Genomic DNA, 14,522 nt, shown 5'->3' with positions numbered 1-14,522 from the left:
TACAAAGTAAGACACAACTATGAGGGAAAACCCCACTTTGCTGGGGATCCAAATGAGGTTGAAGCATAAAAAAACACCTGTTTCAGGAGGTGACATTTGAGGGATACACAGAGGTCGACCTTTAAAGATGGGGTTAAGAGACTTACAAGTAGAAAGTGCAGCTTGTGCAAAGGTCCTGAGGCAGAAGTATTAGCTAGGGTGACCAGTGAAAGGGAGAGGGTACAGTTGAGAGTGGAGAGGTGAGGGCCACATGAGGGCTTTTGAATCCAACACAGGTGCAGCAGGGAGCATTGAAAGCCTGAAGCAAGGGTGAGTCTGTGTGGACAGTGGGCTGGGGGAGGCGGAAGGCAGAGGCCAGGGCTGTGGCCCCGAGAGCCAATGGTGAATGGAGCCCAGGGCTTCAGAGAGGAGGAAAGCAGGGGAGGGGTTGATGGCTGCCCTGACTAAGCTGGCTTGGGGGAGGAGAAGGGGTGCAGAGATGCCCAGGCCCCGGCCCATGCCCAGTGCAGAGAAGTGGAAGCTGGTATTAGAAATGTGGTTGTAATAACCCACCAAGGCTAGTCACTCTGCCTACTCCTGGTCACGGTGACAGGGCTGGAGGAGGGGAGGGGACCCCCAGAAATGGGGGGATCCATGGCAACTCAGAGGGGGCAAGGATTCCCAGGCATGAGAGATGGGGCTGGGGTGGGGGGCATCCCAAGAGTCAGGTGTGGACGCCCATTGTGCACTGGACCAAGGCTTCAGATGGGGGTGGGGATGTCACGGGTGTCGGATGTTGCAGTCTGGGCGGGGGAGGGAAGGAGCGAGGGCTGCAGAGCGCCAACGCCCCTCACCTGGCGGGAAGGCAGGGGCAGATGCGCCGGGCTGCTGACGAGGGTGAAGGCTCGAGAGCCAGCGGGGAGGGAGGGAGCGGCGAGCGGGGTGCTGACGGCGAGGGGCGAGGTGAGGCGGAGAAGGGAGGGTCCCTAGGAAAGGGATCAGGGGAGGAGGGAACCAAGGAGCGGAGGTCCCCGGGAAGGGGGCGCCATCTGGTAGCCTCGCCCTTCCTGCAAGGAGGCCGGGAGGCCGGGCCGCTCCTGGGAGCCGAGTGTCCTTGGGCGCCTGGGGCGGGGAGCCGGCGGGGATGGGTGCGAAAGGGGGTCCTGCCCTCGGAGCCCACCCCTGCGCCCCCCCACCTACCCTCAGGGCCCTCCCTGCCCCCAGGTCCGACGCCCCTCGGGACCGGGCGTCTAATCCCTGCAGTATCCGTGCGGGGACGGCAGGGAGGTCCGTCCCACCCCGGAGGCAACCCAGACCCGGGAGCAGGCGAGTGATGGAGGGAAGCCGCCGGCCCGCCCAGGCCCTGGGGACATTCGGGGAGTGAGCGGACATCCGGAGTTCTGCAGCCTTGAAGGTGTGCGAGGGCCCGCTGGCGGCTGAGCCACCGAACTGCCGCATTATGTCGCTTAGAGGGGCCCAGCCCCCAGCACTGCCGCCCGGAGCAGGGCTGCCAGCCAGGTGCCCCCTAGGAGGGGGGTCCCAGAGCGCCTTCCACTGGAGTGGCCGGGCGAGAACCCCTTGTGCTGGAAGCAGAGGGTGGGAGAGAGGGTGTCCCCCTGGTGGGGACGCTGCCCTGCCTGGGACGGGGTTTACCCCACGCAACTCGAGCAGAGGTAGGTGGGTGGAGGGAAGAAAGGCCGCGCGCTGGCTGCCGGCTCAGCAGGGCCAGGGTCTGCAGGACTGGGCTCCCCAGGCCGGGGAGGCGGGCAGGGGCCACCGCAGCCCTCTGAGCCCTGGGCGGCGCCAGACGTGGAGGAGCCACGCCTCCAGCAAGGTGCAACCCCCCGGGCAGCCGGGGCTGCGGCCCCCAGCAAGCCCCTGTCAGCCCGTCTCCCACCCAGTCCTCCCAGCTGCTTGGGAGTTAGAGCAGCACACGAGTCCCCTGCGCCGAAGGCCCCCCTCTGCCCTAGAAATGAGGAAATGTGCGCCCCACGGCTGCAGATTCAGGGACCTCGATGTCCAGTTTTCTGCAGGGCTTTTCCTCAGTGAGCTGTCTAAAAATATAATTATAAAAATAATGTATGCTCGCTGCGGAAAACTTGGAAAATGCCCCCGAAAGCGGAGATGGGAGAATAAAAGGCCTTCATGTCACTACCCTCTAGTGGTGACAACTCCTCCTAACGTTCTGAGGTCTTCCCCTCCTACATGGACCATTTCATGCTGAAACCACATTGTTTGTATAATTTGGTCTCAACTGCTTTTTCTTTTGTTCAACGTTGTAACGTAAATATTTTCCTCCTCCTAAATACCATTTTAATAGCTACATAGCCGAGGCTCTTATAAGCAATTTTTTTCATCACTGTCCTATTGTTTGCTCTTTTTCATAATTATAAATCTGTAATGTTCATTTTCTTACATTATTTTTGTCTACATTTCATGTTATTAACTTAGGATATTCCCAGAAATGGAGTTACTGGCTCAAAGGCTGTCTGTGATTTTGAAGTTGTCGATACATCACTGCCAAACTGCTTTTCAGAAAAATTTTACCAGTTTATCTTCTACTAGCAGTGATGCAAGCACCTGCCTCATTTCACTATACCTTCACCAGCACTGAGTATTCTCATTTTTTAAAATTACCTTGTTCTTTTATTATTATTATTATATTTATTTATTTATTTTGGCTATGCCAGGTTTTAGTTGCGACATGCGCACTCTTAGTTGTGGCATGCATGTGGGGTCCATTTCCCAGACCAGGGATGGAAACCGGGCCCCCTGCCTTGGGAGTGCAGAGTCTTACCCAATAGACCACCAGGGAAGTCCTGAGTATTCTCCATTTGAAAATGGAGTCTATTTGGATGTTTGCTTCTTTTTTCCTTAAAAGTGAGGTTAGACATTTTTCTCAGCTGCTTATTAGTCAGGCTCCCCAGGCTGGCTTCAAATGGGCCCTGTTCACCTTCACCTGCCCCGGCTGCCAGGGTGCTGAGGGTGCCACCTCCCCTCCTCCCAGCAGGTATTTAAAGCTGCTGGAAGCCACCAGGTTGTGAATTGTCCTGGGTTGATGGAAGCAAATACTGGTCCAGAGAAAGTGAACCAGAATAGTGGTTGCTCCTCAGATCTTCTGAGGTCTTAAGACACACATTGCCTGGTCAACATTCACTCGAGTTTATGGAATAAGAAATGGACCCTTAAGGGGCCACACACCAACTGTGAGGAAGCTGTCCACTTACTGGGCACCTGTTATACATCAGGCCCTTGACCTTGTTTAACTTGATCTGCCCAGTAACCCTGTCAGGTGGGTACCTGTCTCTTCGTTGAATATAAAGAGACCAAGGTTTGGATGGGTGAGATGCGGCCCTTGGGATCACTCAGCATAAGAGGTGGAGCTGGATTTGAACCCAGTTCTGTGGGGCACCAGGGCCCAGAGTCACATACTCTATGTCAGGGCCAGACAGGGCTAGTTGGTGTCCCCAGAGCAGACGACTCCCCTGTGGGCATCAGTGGGCACCTTCTTGTCAAGTAAAACAACCATGAAGCACGGTACCAGAAGCCTTGACTTGGGACCCAGACATATTGGGAACTACTCCCACCACAGTGTTCAGGAACATTCCAAGCAAAGTTCACTTAGGGGCCCAGAATAGAAAGTCCTGGCCAAAAAAAAAGGATAATCATTCCATTACATGAGAACTGAAAATAGAGGGTGAAAGCAAGCATAGTTTTTCATGATTATTTTGGCCCCTTCAGTCAGTACAATGTTCTTTTGAACAGAAGAATGTCTGTGCTCTGGAGGAAATTCTTTTATCACATCCTTGCTGACAGGGCTCACAATATTTATTGAAAGTTTCAGCTGTTACTTTGGTATAAATAAACAGGATGAAGTGGGCAGCCGACTGCATATTAGGGATATTTTTAGACAGGGAGGGCTTTGCAGACTGGAAGGATATTTCAAGGAGAAAGTGCCTCGTCCCAGAATAGCCCACCACCGGCTCAGCCTCAGCGTGGCCTCAGCGTGGGGTCCCTGGTGTCACAGGTCCCTGGGTCAGGGGTCCTTCCCATCCTGGCTGGCCAGCCCGGAGGTGGCAACGCCTCCTTCTAGGGACATCCCAGCTTCACTCCTCAGAGCGTAGGGAACAACATTTAGGACTGACTGTGTCACTGCGTCTGCAGAACACCTAAAACCACACGTTGATTCAGTGGGTCTGAGGTGGGGAAGAAGACGACCATTCAAGCTAGTGTTAGTAACATGCAGCCCTGTGGTTGATGGACGACCAGCTCAAAAGTCTGGACTTTGGTTTTTAATAATCCCTGACACACGTGCACTTACCTTGTGCCAGGCCCTTGACGTGTGCTAAGTCATTTTTTTCACAATGAGACCCAGTCTGTCCTGACTTCCCGTGGCCTTTTCCACTTCTGTTTTCTACTTGGAACATGAGTCCTCATTCACTTAGGAAAACCACGCACCCCTGTGGGCACGGGTCCTGCACACCCTCCACTGCCTCTGCCCACTCTCTCCCCCATTGTGCCCCATCCACTTAGCTGCTCACGTGGACTGAGGGAGGCCCTGTGTGCCCTGTGCACTTGCGGTCATGACCCAGAGGGCAGCCAGGGCAGACAAAACAGCGAGCTAGCGATTGAGAGACCGTATGGTAGGTGCTGGAGGGGCCCCACACTTCTCCTTTCAACAGCCTTTCAGTACCTCTCTGAGCAGCTCCTCAACGTTAACTTACGGCTTCTGTTCCACGTACTCACTTCCTGGGTAAAATAAGGAAAAGTATATTTTATATATCTTCATGTCTACTGTTTAGGGAGCTCTTCATTTCTTTGTATGGGTCCAAAATTCCTTCTGTTATATTCCTTTGACTGAAGAACTTTCTTTAACATTTCATGAAGCACAGGTCTGGTGGCAATGAATTCTATAAGCATTTTTTCTGAAAAGGTCCTTATTGCAAGCTCATATTTGAAAGATGTTTTTGCTGAGTAGAGGATTCTGGGCAGACAGGGGTTTGGGGCCCCACCCCCTAGTACTTGAAAAATGCCACACATTGTCTTCCAGCTTGCATAGTCTCAGTAAGAAGTCTGCTGTAGTTCACATCACCCATTCCCTGTAGGTGTCTTTCTTCCTGAATGACTCCAAGACTTTTTTCTTGGATTTTTTTCATCATCTTTGTTTTTCAGCAGTTTGACTTTAATGTCTAGGTGGCTGTTTGTTTGTTGTTGCTGTTGCTTTGTTTTTTATCCTGTGTTTTTGGGGGGTGGGGGTGGGGGGTTCTCTGGCCTTCTTGGATTTGTGATTTTTCATCTCACTAGTTTTGGGAAAGCCTCAGCTAATTATCTCTTAAATACCCCTTCTGCCCAGCTCCTTCTCCTTTTGGAACTCACATTACACGCTGGAGTTCACATCACTGACAGTGCTGTTAATTTACCACAGCTCTTGGACGCTCTCTGTTTTTCTTTTTGTTTCCGTTTGGGGAATTCTACCGACCACCTTCACATTCGCTAATTCTCTCCTCAGCTGTCAAGTCTGATGACGAGCTCATCAAAGATGGACTCTCTGATGCTGTGGGGTTCCCCCCACCACCCCAGCATTTCTCTTTGACTTTCTTACAGTTTCCATCTCTCTGCTGAAATCCTCTATCTGTTCATGCATATTTTCTACCTTCTCAGCCAGTCCCTTTATCATGTTAATATTTTTTAAGTCCCTGTACGATAGTTACCATATCTCGGTCATCTCTGAGTCTGCTTCTGTTGATTGCTTTACCTTTTGACAGTGGGTCCCAATGTTTTATTTTTTTAGTTATTTAGTTTATTTAATTTATTTATTTTGGGCTGCATTGGGTCTTCACTGCTGCACACGGGCTTTCTCTAGTTGCGGCGAGCGGGGCCTATGCTTCGTTGCAGTGCGCGGGCTTCTCACTGCGGTGGCTTCTCTTGTTGCAGAGCACGGGCTCTAGGTGTGCAGGCTTCAGTAGTTGTGGTACACGGGCTCAGTAGTGGTGGCTTGCAGGCTCCAGAGTGCAGGCTCAGTAGCTGTAGTGCATGGGCCCAGTTGCTCCATGGCATGTGGGATCTTCCCAGACTAGGGCTTGAACCCATGTCCCCTGCACCAACAGGCAGATTCCTAAACACTGCGCCACCAGGGAAGCCCCTAATGTTTTATTGAATGTTGAACTTGCATGTGTAGAACAGAAGAGATTGATATAAATAGTATTTACATCTGGAAATGAGTAAGCCTCTTGTGTCAGGCTGTTAGTGTGGGATTTAAGTCAATCTTGTGAGGAGTTGAGCTGGGTTTGGGATTTGTTGTTGCTGTGGTTTCCTTCGGAGCACCACAGGCCTCAAATACCTCTGGCAATGGGTTACCACTGCCTTGTGCTCGGGGTGGGGCTAGAGAATTTTCCTTCAGGTGGTGTGTCCCACCCTGCATGCCTGTGCCACAGAGTGGGTCTCTCTCCACCTCCCTGTGGCAGATTGCTGTTGCTTGTCTATACCAGGTTTGTACTGGGAGAGAGGGAGGGGTTCCCTCTCTCCTGGTCCAGCTTCAGCTTAGAAAGCCACCGTGCCCTCAACCTCAGGATTCCTGCTTCTCCTCCCTGTGGCAGCCAGACTCTGCCCTGTATCTGTGGGGTCCTGGTGAGAGATTCCTGCCACTCCCCCAGTGGTAGGAGACCTCAGTTCGGTATCTTGCAGGCTCATAGGTCCAGGATGGCTTCCTGCTGCTCTCCCAAGGGAAAAGAGTCTTTCACCCATCCTTCTCCCAGGCACAGTGTGCCTTCTTGTGCCCTGGAGCTAACAGGCTGTGCCGTCCCTCCCTCAAGTCAAGGCTTTGCTTCCTGGAGAGAAGGGTCTGGGAAAATAGGAAGGGCTTCAGGCCTGTTCAGCTGAAGCCACTGATCATCAAGATCAGCTGCTCATCCTCCAGGGGCCCAAGCCTGTTGCTGCTTCTGTGAGAAGAGTTGGGAAACGTGTGGTGTTTGTGCCTGGCCCCAAACAGCAGCCGATCCCCTGCCTGCTCCTAACCTTTCTCACGAGCACCCCCTGGAGCCTCATGGGAGAGAGCAGAGAGTCATGGAACCCCGCTCACCGCATCTGGGGCCCCAGAAATTCCAGAACGACCCTCCAGCCCATGCTAAACCCTGGGCAGTTCAGCTATTATGTAGCTGGTACAGCAGCTGCATCTTTCTCCTCCTTGAAACTCAGGTTACTTTGCTGCCTTGCAGTCTCAGCTCTCTGATGGACTCCAGAAAATGTATGATTTTGTAGTTTCTTCAGCTTTTCTTGTTGTTCATGTGGGATCAACACTCTGTGTTGCTTTCTCCATCCTGAGCAGAAGTGACACTTTCTGGAAACTACTGAATACATTTTAATTTCCCCCAACACTGAATCTTCGTTTTTTAAAAAACGGGGGCTTCCTTGGTGGCGCAGTGGTTAAGAATTCACCTGTCAATGCCGGGGACACGGGTTCGAGCCCTGGTCTGGAAAGATCTCACATTGCTGTGGAGCACTAAGCCTGTGCGCCACAAATACTGAGACCACGTGCCACAACTACTAAGCCCGTATGCCACAACTACTGAGCCTGTGCACCTAGAGCCCGCAAGCCACAACTGCTGAGCCCACATGCCACAACTACTGAAGCCCGTGCGCCTAGAGCCTGTGCTCTGCAACAAGAGAAGCCACCACAATGAGATGCCCACACACCGCAACAAAGAGTAGCCCGCACTCGCCGCAACTAGAGAAAGCCCGCAGGCAGCAACGAAGACCTAATGCAGCCAAAAATAAATAAATACGTTTTTTAAACATAAATAAAATTAAATAAAAAAACAGTTTACTCAAAAAATTAAACACAGACTTATGATATGATCCAGCAATTCCACTTCTGGATATATAGCCAAAAGAATTGAAAGCCAAGACTCGAGTAGATAATTGCACACCCATGTTCATAGCAGCAGCATTTGTCACAATAGCTAAAACATGGAAGCAACCTGAATGTCTGTCTATGAATGGATAAACAAAATGAAGTATGTACGAACAATGGAATATTATTCAGCCTTAAAAAGGAAGGAAGTTCTGACCCAGGCTACAACGTGGATGAACCTGGAGGACATTGTGTTCAGTGAAATAAGCCAATCACAAAAGGACAAATATTGTAGAGCCAACTTATATGAGGTGCCTGGAGTAGTCAGATTTCATAGAGACAGAAGGCAGATGGGAGTTGCCAGGGACTGGAGGGAGAAATGGGGGTGAGAGTTCAATGGGGACAGAGTTTCGGTTTGGGAATGAAATAGTTCTGGAGATGGATGGTGGTGACGGTTGCACAACAATGGAAATGTACTTAATGCCACTGCACTGTACAGGTAAATATGGTTGAAATGGTAAATTTTATGTTCTTCATATTTTACCACAATTTTTTAATAAAAAATTTCCTGGTTCTTGCCACGTGCCAGGTTCTCTTCTGGGTACTGGGATTACGGAGGTGAACAAAACAGACCAAATCCCTGACCTCGTGGCGTTTACACTCAATAAGCAAAATAAATCTGTCACCCGCCACAGTGGAGGGTGACAGTGCTGTGGGAAACTCCTCAGCAAGCGTGGGAAGATGAGGGGTGGGAGGTCAAGGGAGGCATGGGAGGCCTCACAGTGAGTCCTGTGGACACCTGGGGGGCTTTCAGGCTGGGGGGCGTCTGCTCGGGGGGATGCAGACAGCAAGGGGCTCAAGAGGCTGCAGATCTGCCCACCCCTGAGGGCTCACTCTCCCAGGCTGCCTTCTGAAGACGCCTGGCTGGTCCGCCTTCTCGTTTGCCCTTGGTGTGGCATCCCAGCTCCTGGAATCCCTTAGCCCCAGCTTGCCTTCTGGGGTGTGAGCACGTGCAGGACATCTAGGGAGCCCGCACAGGACCCGCGCAGGACCTGTGTCTCTCAAGCCAGGGCCACCGCCTCAGGGCCTGGACTTTGGGGGAGCTCGCCCCAGTGGGGAGTGGGGTGGGGAGCCCCTGGCTGGAGTCCCACCTTGATCCCCTACCCACCAGGGACTGACGACCTGCTTCTCCATGTTCAGGAGCTACGAAGAGCTCTCGGACTGCACCAGGCAAGTGGCGCAAAAGCTGGACCGCTTCTGGCCAAACGCGGCGGTGGACGCGTTCTTCCTCACCATCCACCGGCGCTACTTCAGAAACTGCCCGGCCTCAGGCAGGGCCTTGCAGGACCCGCCCAGCAGCGTCCTCTGCCCCTTCATCGCGGTGCCCATCCTGGTGACCCTGCTCGTGACGGCACTGGTGGTCTGGAGGAGCAGGCACCTGGAGGGCATCGTGTAGGCTGCGGGCTCCCGCGCCCAGCGGGGGAGGGGGAGGCTGCCGGGCAGGCCAGAGGGTGGGCGTGGGGGCCGAGCCTGGCCAAGGCTTCTGGGACTCCAGCAGCAGAGCAGACCCCCGGTCCCCTCTTCTTCTACCCAAGAAGAGCTCACAGCAGGATCCTGGCGTGGTCGCGGCACAGGCATTGACCTAGAAGCCACCCTAGCAAGGGCAGCCCAGGTGCTGGGAGGGAGCGGGGCGTAGCCGTCAGCGTTTCTGGGGAGGGTTCTGAGCTGTCTCCCAAGGTGTTTATGAACCACCCCCTGGCTCGATCATGGATGAGTAGTTTGTGATTAAAGGATGTCCTTGAACTTGGGAAGCGTCATTCTTTCTGGATGTGGACCCTCGGGAGTAGACGGATGGGAGACACTCTAGCCCCTTTGGATTTTGTCTTTCTCTGACAGGAGGCGCCCTCGCAGGTACCTTTATGGGGGACGATGATGGTGAGGCCCCTTGGGGGCTGAGCGCTGTGCGTGTGCTGAAGCTGCTCCCTGGGATTCTGAGGCCCCGGCCCCTTCCCTGCCACTCTGTCTAGAATGGCTCAATGGGCTGCGACTGGCAGATAGGAGGAGGCCAGGTCTGCGCAGTTTTTACTGAGGCCCCTCCCCCAAGATGCCTCGCCAGCCCCCGGTCCAGGCACCCACCTCCATTCTGTCCCCCAGGGTTTCAGGGGCTATTTCCTCTGCACCCATCCAGGCTGCTGCTGCGCCCCATTCACCATGCTTCCCAAGCTCCAGCTTCCAGAAGGTTCTGGATCTCCAAAGGGAGCTCCCTGCACCATCCCTCCCAGATGTCTCCTGAGCTCAGACCCCCCCTCTGAGGTCCCTACAGCCCCCAACTGGCTGCGGCGCCTCCGGCCCAGGACCTGCCCCTTCTCAGGCCCACTGCCCTCCGCGTCGGTCTTCCCTCCTCCCAGCTGGACAGCCACCCAGACACGGGGCCAAGGCCACGGCCCCCGAGCTTTTCAACATTAGCTGAATCCGCGCTGGGGCTGAACGGGCCGGACCACCGCAAGGGCGCCCCAGTGGCTACGGGCCCGGGGCTGGGCCTCGCCGGCCCGAGAGCCCCGACCATCTCCCCGGGCAGCCCCGTGCAGGGACGACGGGCCATCCCTCGGGGCGTCCCGCGTCCATACTCCAGACCCGGGGGCGGGCTGGCCCGGCTCCTCGGCCTCCCCACGGCGCGGACTCGGCGCCAGAGCAGCTGCCCCCCGAGGGCGCGGACGCCTCAGGGGCCGTAGATCCTCCTCCTGGAAAGGGGCCGGCAGAGGGGCGGCCGGGAGCAGGCGGGCCCGGCAGCGGGCGCCGCGGTCGGGGCGGGACCGGGGGCGGGGCGGGTCCCGATGAGCCTCGTCCCGGGAGAGCAGGGCGGCGGTGCGCACGCGGAAGGACAGCCCCGCCGGCCTCCGGGGAATCACCCCGTGACCTGTGACACGTGCGTTTGCCGGAGGCGGCGCTTGGGAACCGCGGCCCCTGCTTCCCTCCTGCCGGTCCGGCCGCTCGCGGTGATTCGCGGGGACTCCTCCCCTTCGGCACCAAAGGGCGCGCCCCACCCCTGACCCCCGACCCCCGCAGGCCCTCGCCCCCAGGCCGCACGGCCCAAGGCCCAGCGCTGAGCAAGGGGTCCTTCCAGAGTCACTTTACCGACTGTGGCGTCTTAAGGGACCGGGCCGTCCCTCCCCACGTGGTTTGCTGGCCGGAGGTGCGTGGGGTGGGGACGGGGTCGCCCTCGGTGGAAAGGCGTCTCCTGCCTCAGGTCTTCCTAAGGTGGCCTCTCACTTCTGCAACACCGACAGCAGGTTAATGAGATTTTCCAGTTTTGACCAAGGAAAGTAACCTTCTGCGGGCCATCAGGCCACTTGTTTCTCACATTTCAACATGTAGCCCCGGATGACTGTTTTCACTTGAAAGAAAACGGACTGAGGGGAGCCGGTCCCTACGAGGCAGAGGACGGTTTTATCGGAAGAATGTGTTTTCCGAGCGCTCTGGTCTGAAAGGTCTGCTCTGAAAGCTGTCACCTAATTTCATGAAGTCAGAATGTCGCGTGTTCCGGAAAAACGATTGGGTACCTGTTTTCAAACCTTTGGAAGTGTATTTCCTGCCATCATAGCCTATGAAGACTAATCGTGTTAAACCCGACAGAAAAGGCCAAGCTCAGCCACGCGACAGCCTTCCTACTGTGCCCCCCCCGCATGGCTCTGTGCCCGCACCTCCTCGTCCATAAAGTGGGGAGGGTAATGGGGTCTCCCTCGAAGGGGGATGCGTTAATTAAGTAAAATGTCTTAGCCCCAGGTTTCCGCCCGCATGGGATTCTGGTGAGGCGGTTGTTGGCACAGCACCTATGTGCTGGGGAAGGTTCTAGATGCCATGTGATCTCAGGAGGGTCGGCGAAGCCATGGGGGTCCCTGCGCCAAAGCCCGCGGCCCGGAGCCCCGGCGAGCAGGCCTGCCTTGACCTTCCCGCCCCCCGCTCTCGCGAAGGGCCTCGTGGAGTGTGGCCTGCAGATAAAGGCCCGATGGGTAGCAGGGCTGGCAGGGGGCCGTGGGGCAGCCCCACTCCCGGTGATGGAGGGCCTGCCAGACTCTTCCTCAGGAACCACCCCCGCAAAGCGCAGAGCGCAGGCACGTGCTGCACGCTGGATGGTAGATGTTAGTATTAAAACGTTTTACAGCCAGTGTCACTAACACGAAACAATATCATTATTTTAAAATTATCCAAGCTAATGGAAGAGAACAGTGATTGATCATTTTAAAGTATCTTTCAGGTTTATTAAATTTTTTTTGTTTTTTTTTTTTGCGATACGCGGGCCTCTCACTGTTGTGGCCTCTCCCGTTGCGGAGCACAGGCTCTGGACGCGCAGGCTCTAAATATGTTTTAAAGTACAAAAAAATTGGGTCTTGTCTTTAGAGACAATTTTTTTTTAATTGAAGTATAGTTGATTTACAGTGTTGTGTTTCTGGTGTATAGCAAAGTGATTCAGTTATAAATATGCATATATATTCTTTTTCACATTGTTTTCCATTATAGGTTATTACAAGATATTGAATGTAGTTCTCGGTGCTATACGGTAGGACCTTGTTGTTTACCTATTTTATATATAGTAGTTTGTATCTGCTAATCCCAGACTTCTAATTTATATCCCCCCTTCCCCATTGGTAACCATAAGTTTGCTTTCCATGTCTGTGAGTCTGTTTCCGTCTTCTAAATAAGTTCATTTGTATAATTTTTTTTAGATTCCACATGTAAGTGCTATCATATGATATCTGTCTTTGTCTATATGACTTATTTCACTTAGTATGCTAATATCTAGGTCCCTCCATGTTGCTGCAAATGGCATTATTTCATTCTTTCTTGTGGCTGAGTAATATTCCATTGTATATGTGTACCACATCTTCTTTATCCATTCGTCTGTCAGTGGACATTGAGGTTGCTTCCATGTCCTGGCTATTGTAAATAGTGCTGCAATGAACATTTTGGTACATGACTCTTTTTGAATTATGGTTTTCTCAGGGTATATGCCCAGTAGTGGGATTGCTGGATCATATAGTAATTCTATTTTTAGTTTTTTAAGGAACCTCCATACTGTTCTCCATAGTGGCTGTATCAATTTACATTCCCACCAACAGTGCAGGAGGGTTCCCTTTTCTCCACACCCTCTCTAGCATCTGTTGTCTGTAGATTTTTTGATGATGGCCATTCTGATGGGTGTGAGTTGATACCTCAAGGTAGTTTTGATTTGCATTTCTCTAATGATTAGCGACATTGAGCCTCTTTTCATGTGCCCATTGGCCACCTGTGTGACACAGAATCTTTTTTGCTAGATAAAGTTTCACTAGATGTTGCGTTGTTGTATGCACACATGGCGTGCGGTCTCTACCCTCTCAGCACGGTTTCAGGCGTTCAGTGGCGTCTTGTTCACTGTCGGCGCGATGCGGTGCACCAGGTCTCCAGAACTGATTGATGTTGCTTCACTGAAATTCTGTGCCCCTTGATTAGCAGCTCCCCATTTCCGTCTCCCCACAGCCCTTGGCAACCACCATTCCACTCTTTGATTCTATGAATTTGACTGTTTTAGGTACCTCTTGTAAATAGAGTTCTGCAGTATTTGTCTTTCTTTGACTGGCTTATCCCATTTAGCATAATGTCTTCAAGATTCATCCATGTTGTCACATATGACAAGATTTCCCTCCTTTTTAAGGCTGAGTAATATTCCACTGTATGGATAGACCACACTTTGTTTATCCCTTCATCTCTTTTTTTTTTTTTTTTTTTTTTCTTTTTGCGGTATGTGGGCCTCTCACTGTTGTGGCCTCTCCCGTTGCGGAGCACAGGCTCCGGATGCGCAGGCCCAGCGGCCATGGCTCACGGGCCCAGCCGCTCCGCGGCATATGGGATCCTCCCAGACCGGGGCACGAACCCGTATCCCCTGCATCGGCAGGCGGACTCTTAACCACTTGCGCCACCAGGGAGGCCCTCCCTTCATCTCTTGATGGACATATAGGTTGTTTGCACAGCTTGGCTATTGTGGATAATTTTTAAACATTTAGGTTGGACTTTGGAATGTGTGTTTGTAAGTACATTTGAGTATATGTGCACCTGATCTGAAACTTTCCTTCAAGTGAAATAGTTCTGCTGTAAAACTTTAGGAGGACCCAGAGAGCATTCAGGTTTCCCTCTTCCTCATCAGGTCACCAGTCTTGGCTGGCATGGAGGCCAGGTTCTGCTCGCCAGGGGCTTTCCGTCCAGTTCGAGTTTGTGGTCAAGCGTCTGTACGTCACAGGGCTGAGGGCAAAGAACCCAACACTAGTGAATAAGGTGCTTAATGAGAATTAATAAACCAAACCAGAATTTTTGTATTATTAGTTTGTTTGTTATTATTAGTCACACAAATGACTTTCTTATTACACTCAGCCCTTCTGCATCCCCAGATAGAGGGCCAGTTGCAAGGGACTTGAGCCTCTGCAGATTTTGGTATGTATGGGGGTCCTGAACCCCATCCCCTGAGGATACCAAGGGACAATTGTAGTTTCCTAGGCCTGCCTTTAACAAATTATCAGAAGCTAGGTGGCTTAAAAATGACAGAATGTGTTTTCCCTCACAGTTTTCTGGAGGCTAGATGTCCCGAGATCGAGGTCCTGTCAGGGCCACGCTCTCTCTCAGGGCTCCAGGGGAGGGTCCTTCCCACCTCTTCCAGCCTCTGCTC

At 53.0% G+C, this 14,522-nt stretch overlaps 1 protein-coding gene across 1 annotated transcript in view; it reads left to right on the top strand.

The window, feature by feature from the left end:
- The window catches only part of RAMP1 (receptor activity modifying protein 1), a 34,230-nt gene extending 24,946 nt beyond the window's left edge, over positions 1-9,284 (top strand). Inside the window, exon 2 of the mRNA XM_060107291.1 lies at positions 9,029-9,284. Coding sequence (XP_059963274.1) covers positions 9,029-9,284 — 256 coding nt within the window. The remainder of the gene's footprint in view (positions 1-9,028) is intronic.
- The last annotated feature ends 5,238 nt before the right edge of the window (positions 9,285-14,522 follow it).

Source organism: Mesoplodon densirostris, chromosome 8 (genome assembly GCF_025265405.1).
Source record: "Mesoplodon densirostris isolate mMesDen1 chromosome 8, mMesDen1 primary haplotype, whole genome shotgun sequence".
In the NCBI taxonomy this organism is placed as follows: Eukaryota; Metazoa; Chordata; class Mammalia; order Artiodactyla; family Ziphiidae; genus Mesoplodon; species Mesoplodon densirostris.
The sequence above is the reverse complement of the archived record's forward strand: the minus strand, read 5'-3'. Positions and strand labels throughout refer to the sequence as shown.